Source organism: Otolemur garnettii, unplaced genomic scaffold (assembly GCF_000181295.1).
Source record: "Otolemur garnettii isolate 467f Iridium unplaced genomic scaffold, OtoGar3 scaffold00023, whole genome shotgun sequence".
In the NCBI taxonomy this organism is placed as follows: domain Eukaryota; kingdom Metazoa; phylum Chordata; class Mammalia; order Primates; family Galagidae; genus Otolemur; species Otolemur garnettii.
This window is the reverse complement of record NW_003852418.1, coordinates 7,510,687-7,518,167: the sequence shown is the minus strand read 5'-3', so window position 1 is coordinate 7,518,167 and position 7,481 is coordinate 7,510,687. Positions and strand designations below refer to the sequence as shown.

At 47.4% G+C, this 7,481-nt stretch overlaps 1 protein-coding gene across 3 annotated transcripts in view; it reads left to right on the top strand.

Annotated features, from left to right (window-relative positions):
- MATN4 (matrilin 4) overlaps positions 1-7,481 on the top strand; it is a 13,362-nt gene that overhangs the window by 3,465 nt on the left and 2,416 nt on the right. Inside the window, exons 3-7 of one of the 3 annotated variants that reach the window (XM_003787632.1) lie at positions 2,647-2,769; positions 2,863-2,985; positions 3,080-3,202; positions 5,355-5,768; positions 5,867-6,019. In XM_003787632.1, the coding sequence (XP_003787680.1) occupies positions 2,647-2,769; positions 2,863-2,985; positions 3,080-3,202; positions 5,355-5,768; positions 5,867-6,019 (936 nt within the window). The remainder of the gene's footprint in view (positions 1-2,646; positions 2,770-2,862; positions 2,986-3,079; positions 3,203-5,354; positions 5,769-5,866; positions 6,020-7,481) is intronic. The other 2 variants (XM_003787634.1, XM_003787635.1) reach the window with 2 other exon arrangements.

The window sequence follows — 7,481 nt, the reverse complement described above, 5'->3', positions numbered from 1 at the left end:
TTAGGTGTATGTGGCTGGAGCCCTAGCCGCTTGAGCCACAGGTGCCGAGCCTACATTATCTTTCATACATTATATGAGCCCAGTAACCCAGATGTCAGCTGGCTCTTCTCTCTAGATACTTAAAAAGGTTGGCTTGAACCCTGATTCTAGGACCATGAGCATTCAAATCCCTCTTCAAGATTTCTGGGAATTCCCCAAGGACTCCATTTTGGTGGTCTCTCTCTCTCTTTTTTAAATTTGAGATAGAGTCTCACTCTATGGCCCTGGGGAGAGTGCTGTGGTGTCATAGCTCACAGCAATCTCAAACTCTTGGGCTCAAGAGATTCTCTTGCCTCAGCCTCCCCAATAGCTGGGACTATAGGCGCCTGACACAAAGCCCGGCTAGTTTTTCCATTTTTAGTACAGACAGGGTCTCATTCTTGCTCAGGCTGGTCTTGAACTCCTGACCTCAAGTGATCCACTCACCTCTCAGCCTCCCAAAGTGCTGAGATTACAGTTGGGAGCCATCATACCTAGCTGGTGGTCACTTCTTGCTATGAGCGAGCTTGCTTGCTTGCTTTCTTTCTTTCTTTCTTTCTTTCTTTCTTTCTTTCTTTCTTTCTAGACAGAATCTCATTATGTGACCCTCACTAGAGTGCTGTGGCATCATAGCTCGCAGCAACCTCAAACTTTTGGGCTTAAGTGCTTCTCTTGCCTCAGCCTCCCAAGTAGCTGGGACTACAGCCACAATGCCCAGCTATTTTTTGTTGTTGTTGTTGTAGTTGCTATTGTTGTTTATCAGGCCTGGGCTGGGTTTGAACCCGCCAGCCCTGGTGTATGTGACTGGCACACCAGCCACTGAGCTACAGGTGCCGAGCCTTGCTGTGAGCTTTTGCTGAACATATTTGATTTATGGATTTTCTCTCAATTTCTCAACCCCACACATGCCATTCTTGGTCCACGCATGTAAATCAGCCTTTTCTTTGGCTTATACACTTGTGTGCACAAGGATGTGTGTGTATGTAAATGAGCATAAGTTAATTTTTCTAAAGATAGGCATAACAGAGGTGTGAGTTACATCTGAGGCAAACACACACACACACGCAAAAGAAAAACCCATCATTTATAATTGAATATTAGATACCCTTGTTCCCAAAAGTCCTCCTAGCCCACTACAGGGGCTTTGTCACCAGCAGCCTCAACCTCAACCCGCAGTTACTCATCTTCACATCATCTCTCCTGTTCTTCCCCCCCCCTTCCCAGAAATGCCACATTCTCACTTTTCTTACAACAGGCAATTCTTCTCTCTGCGGGCTCTGCTTCCTCAGCTCTAGGCCATCTTTGTACATACAAACCATCAAGATGCTCAACAGGGCCAGAGGTCTCCATCCTCCTCAGAAAGAAGTTGCACATCACAATTGCTCTCTCCCATTATGCTCCCATTTTGCAGATGAGAAGGCTGGAAGCTCAGAGAGGAATGTGGCTGAGCCACATCCTCTCCTATGAGTCAGGGAGCATCTTGAGGACAGGGGAACAGTGGAAACTCATTCTTATGCCTGGTTTACTACTGGGCAGGCTGGCTCTGGGTTGTATGTACCGTTTGAGTTGGGAGGGTCGCCTGGCCCCAGAGGCAGCAGGCTGACACTTACAGAAATTACAGATACCTGGGTACCACCCCAGAATAATTCAGTCAAGATTTTGGGGGTTGGGACCCAGACCTGGGTATTTTCTTGTCATCAGATTCTATCTTCTTTAATTGATTTGGAAAATGGAATTGTTCATATGACAATGGGAGCTTTACTTCTGCTGATTTTTAGTTCAAAGCATTACGGGGGTGCAAATATTTTTGGTTACATGGATCACTTTTATGACTTGAGTCATGGTTATAAGTGTGCCTGTCACCCAGATGGTGTTGGTTGTATAAATTAGGCAGGTTTTCTCCCAACCCCCCCCCACTCCATTTCCATTGAGTTTTAAATCCCTCTATGCGTGTGTGTGCTCATTGGTTAGTTCCAATTTAATAGTGAAGAGATGTGTTTGGTTTTTTATTATCTAATTGCTTCATTTAGGATAATGGTCTCCAGTTCTATCCAGATTGCTGCCAAAGACTTTAAGTCATTTTCTTCACGGCCGAGCTGTATTCCATCGTACACATATACATATACCACATTTTGTTAATCTATTCATGGACTGATGGGCACGTGGGTTGATTCCACATCTTTGCAATTGTGAATTGTGCTGCAACAAACATTTGAGTGCAGGTGTCTTTTTGATAAAATGATAGTCATGGGTGTTTCAAAAATTTCCTGGCCAGGAGCAGTGGTTCACTCCTGTAATTCTTGCACTCTGGGAGGTTTAGGTGGGTGGATTGCTTGAGCTCAGAGTTCAAGACCAGCCTGAGCAAGAGCGAGACCCCATCTTTACTACAAAATAGAAACACTAGCCAAGCATTGTGGCACACACCTGTGGTCTCAGCTCCTTGGGAGGCAAGAGGATTGCTTGAGCCCAACAGTTTAAGGTTTCTGTGAGCCATGATGCCATGGCACTCTACCCAGGGTGACAGAGTGAGACTCTGCCTCAAAAAAAAAAAAAATTCCTTCAGGTAGTTGTGCTGCCAGGGCTCAGAAGGGCATCCCTGGGCATAGGCTGATCTCATCTCTTCCCCAGCCATTGATCTGTGTGCTGAAGGGACCCACGGATGTGAGCACCACTGTGTCAATTCCCCGGGCTCCTATTTCTGTCGCTGCCAAGCTGGCTTTGTACTCCAGCAGGACCAGAAGAGCTGCAGGGGTGCGTACCTCACCCACACACGAGCATCTTGGACTGAGGCTTGGGATGGCTCCAGTCAGAGGTGACATCTTGCTGTTTCCTCCTTCCCGCCAGCCATTGACCACTGCAGCTTCAGGAACCACAGCTGTCAGCACGAGTGTGTCAGCACCATTGCTGGGCCACAGTGCCGCTGCAGAGAGGGCCACGACTTGCTGCCCGATGGGAGAAGCTGCCAGGGTGAGGAGGGATCTCCTACATTGGTAGGGAGCCACAGGAGACCTTAGCTTGGTGGGGTCCACACTGACTCATCCTGACCTATCTCTCCTTTAAGTTCGGGACCTATGTAACGGTGTGGACCATGGCTGCGAGTTCCAGTGTGTGAGTGAGGGCTTCTCATATCGCTGCCTGTGCCCTGAGGGGCGTCAACTTCAGGCAGATGGCAAGACCTGTAACCGTGAGTGATGGGTGGGAGAGTGTTCTGTCTGCTGCTGTCCATTGCCCACGTTCTGAATGTCCTTGACTTTGGCCTTGCTGGGCCCAAGACTGTGGTGTATGCATGTGTTTTTTTTTGGGGGGGGGGATTGGATATTGGAAGGTGTGTCATACCCTGCCTCCGTCGTCTTCCCCTCAATCCTCTACTCTGCTGCCAACGTAAATCTAAAAAACGTGTATTTGATGATCACATTTCTCCTTTGCTCCAAAGCCTTCTGTGTTCACCAGTGTCTACAGAATAAAGATTGAATGCCTTACCCTTGAGTTTTTTAAATAGTGGACACAACCACACTAGTGGATAATGAAATAAAATTACTGGGTTACAACTAGCCTTAAAAAAATATAAACGCAGAAAGACAATAAAATAGTTTATTGCATGTAGAAAGAATATTACTTTTGATACTTGTTTAGTTACATGTGAGCCTATGTACCATGTATTATTATTATTGCTGTTATTTTTTACTATTTTGACAGTGGGTTGTGGTCAAAATTTTGAAACCACTTTTGAGCTCATCACAATCTGGCCCAGATCACCCCATCACCTCTCTTGCCACACTAGAATGTTTAATTCTACTGGCCTGCCCCTTGCTGAGTGTGTCAAGAGCTTCTCAGCTGCCTTACCTCTGCACGTGCTGTTCCCCACTTTCCAGAATGTACCCCCTGCCCCGGCCAACTCCTACTCATCCTTCAAGACTGCCTTAGGACATTTGTGCTGCTGTAACTAAGTGCCATAGACTCAGTGGCTTAAACAATATTTATTTTCCCACAGTTCTGGAGGCTGGGGAGTCCAAGACCAAGGTGCCAGCAGATTCAGTGTCTGGTGAGGGCCTGATTTCTGGTTCATAGATGGCATTCTTCTCACTGTGTCCTCACATGGTGGAGAAAGGAAGCAAGCCCTCTGCGGACACTTATAAGAACACTCATTCCCTGGCTCAGCGACTAAGGCTCCAGCCACATACCCCCGAGCTGGTGCATTCCAATCCAGCCCAGTCCTGCTAAACAACAATAACAACTACAACCAAAAGATAGCCAGGTGTTGTGGCAGGCACCTGTAGGCCTAGCTACTAGGGAGGCTGAGGCAAGAGAATCACTTAAAGCCCAAGAGTTGGAGGTTGCTGTGAGCTGTGACGCCATGGCAGTCTACTGAGGGCAACAAAGTGAGATTCTGTCTCAAAAAACAAGCAAACAAACAAACAAAAAACACTCATTCCCTTCATAAAGGCTCTACTCTCATGACCTCATCTAATCCTAATTACCTCCCAAAGACCCCACTTCCTAAGGCCATCACATTAGGAAATAAGGTTTCAACAAATTGGTTTTGGGAGACCCAATCCAAGTTCATAACCAAGATCAAATCAGTTGTCATCCCCTCCATTCACCCTTTCCTAACTCTAGGAAGTATAAATTATTCCCACCTTGGGCTCCCTGCATGACCCTCTCCTCTAGCACTTTCCTTAACCGTAGCATATGGCATATTTGACTTGCTCTGCTCTATCTTGATTTCTTCATGGATCAAGATTCTGTTTTTATTTATTGTTGAACCCCCATTCAGGGGCTAGCCAAGTCCCTGGCTTAAAATAGGGGAGGTGACATTGTAGAGGTTTCAAGTCCTGACCCAGTCACTTCAAGCTGTGAAATCTGGGACAATCACTTTATCCTTCAGAACCTCAGATTATAGAAAATAAGAGATAATAACAAAGTCCTTGGGAGGACTGAGAATAAACATGTATATAAAGAGCCTATCCCAGTGCCTGACACCTGGTAAACTATCAGTAAACAATGTTTCTGCTACTATTGTTACTAATACTGGTACACTGTTTAGAATTATGCCTGATAATAGTAGATAATCAATAAATGGTACTTATTTATTTTCACTTTCACTTTAAAAGATGCTTTTAGTAGAGTGCGTGTTAAGTGCTGACTAAATTTTGTCAAAGGTTATAATTAGAATGATGACAATGATGGTGGTGATAATTATATTTAGCACATTGCCTGGTACAGGAAGGATTCAGTGAATGCTGTTGTATAATACATGTTTACAAACGAATAACTAGTTGGATAGATGACTGCTGCTGGCCAAGGACTGGTCCCTCCAAGCTCTTCTCTTTGGCCAGGATGCCGAGAAGGCCACGTGGACCTCGTTCTGCTCGTCGATGGCTCCAAGAGCGTGCGTCCGCAGAACTTCGAGCTGGTGAAGCGCTTCGTGAACCAGATTGTAGACTTCCTGGACGTGTCCCCCGAGGGCACGCGCGTGGGTCTGGTGCAGTTCTCCAGCCGTGTGCGCACCGAGTTCCCGCTGGGCCGCTACGGCACTGCAGCAGAGGTGAAGCAGGCGGTCCTCGCTGTGGAGTACATGGAACGCGGCACCATGACAGGCCTGGCGCTGCGGCACATGGTGGAGCACAGCTTCTCCGAGGCGCAGGGAGCGCGGCCTCGCGCCCTCAACGTGCCTCGTGTGGGCTTGGTCTTCACCGATGGTCGCTCCCAGGATGACATCTCCGTGTGGGCAGCGCGCGCCAAAGACGAAGGTGGGCTTGGCTGGGCACATTGGACTGGGGTTGGGTTGGACGTGGGGAGGCAGCTCTCGGGAGGCCTGGGGCACCCTGTGAGTCTCCCAGCCTTGTAGGCATCGTCATGTACGCCGTGGGCGTGGGCAAGGCGGTGGAGGAGGAGCTGCGGGAGATCGCCTCTGAGCCCGCTGAGCTGCATGTGTCCTACTCCCCGGACTTCAACACCATGACGCACCTGCTGGAGAACCTCAGAGGAAGCATCTGCCCGGGTAAGCGCATCTCTCTTGGGACTCCCCGCTTTCTCTCTATGCCTACCTGGGATATACCCCCTTGTATTATTCCCTTCCCCGCTTCATAGAGTTATAGCGCGGGCGGTGAGGGGGCTCTGTATACACAGTCTTGTTACTGAAAGCGTGGTCCCAGGACCAAGGGCACGGTGGCCACCTGGTAGCTTGTTAGAACCGAAACATTTCCAAGGCTCTCAGGCTAAATGAATCCAAATTAGCATTTGAACATGACTGGGGTGATTTGTAAACATATTAAAGTCTAAGCAGCACTAGACTAGGCTCCCTGTCCCCAACATGAACGCGTAATCAGAATACTTTTGGAAAACCTTTTCAAAGGCACTCCAAACTTAGCATTTCTAAGTGGAGTCACAGCATCTATCCCTTGAACTTGCTGGAATTCAACTTTATGGACTTGGCAGAACTGAGTGTGTTTTAAATACAAGATGACACATAATTGGAGGGGGGATGACAGTTCACTAATGCAATCTCTGGTGCTCAGCTGAGGAAAGGGGTTCAGCTCTATCAGTGGAGAAGTAGGGGCTGCTGAACCTTGTGTACTGGATTTCCTAGGTGAGGTATGAAATGCTTCCAGGGCAATTTATTTTTTTACCAGATTCTTTGCACTCCAGCCCATGCTAACGATGTGACATTTCCTTCAGATTATCAGGCTCTTCCCTCAGAGACAGGGTCAGTAGGGCTGGGGGAGGCCCAGAGAGTGTGTAGGTGTGTTGATGTGTGCTTGTGTATACATGTACATATGTACACACACGTCTCCCTCCCCCAGATAATTCTAATAGTTAGCCTGGGTATTTTGGAGATACTGCATTAATTTCTCTTTCAGGGACCTTTCTGTCCTGATTCTTATATCCCCTGTTGTGATTTTGGATGAGTCACTTAACCCCCCCCCACCTTTACTTTCCTCTTGTGTAACAGGGGAGATGCTGGCTGCCAAGGTTGCCTGTGGCTCTAGAATTCTAAGAGAAGTCTGGGCTCTGTGGTCTAGGCTCTTCACCAATTGTTTGTATGACCTTGGGCAAATCCCCCCTCCCCAACCCTTGGTTTCTATATCTGTGAAGTTACCGGTCTTTGTGGGACTGTGACTAGCAATAATTGCAATCTATTGCAGTTTGTTAAGGGGACATACAAGATGAAGAGATAACTTACAAATCATTACTGGGCAGCGCCTGTGGCTCAGAGGAGTAGGGTACCAGTTCCATATGCCGGAGGTGGCAGGTTCAAACCCAGCCCTGGCCAAAAACTGCAAAAAAAAAAAAAAAAAATCATTACAGCAACTTTGCCAAATGCTAAATGCCAGGCATTGTGCTTACTATTTCACTACTTGTAATCTTTTTTTTTTTTTTTTTGAGACAGAGTCTCACTTTGTCACCCTCGGTAGAGTGCCATGGCATCAGAGCTCACAGCAACCTCAACCTCTTGTGCTTAA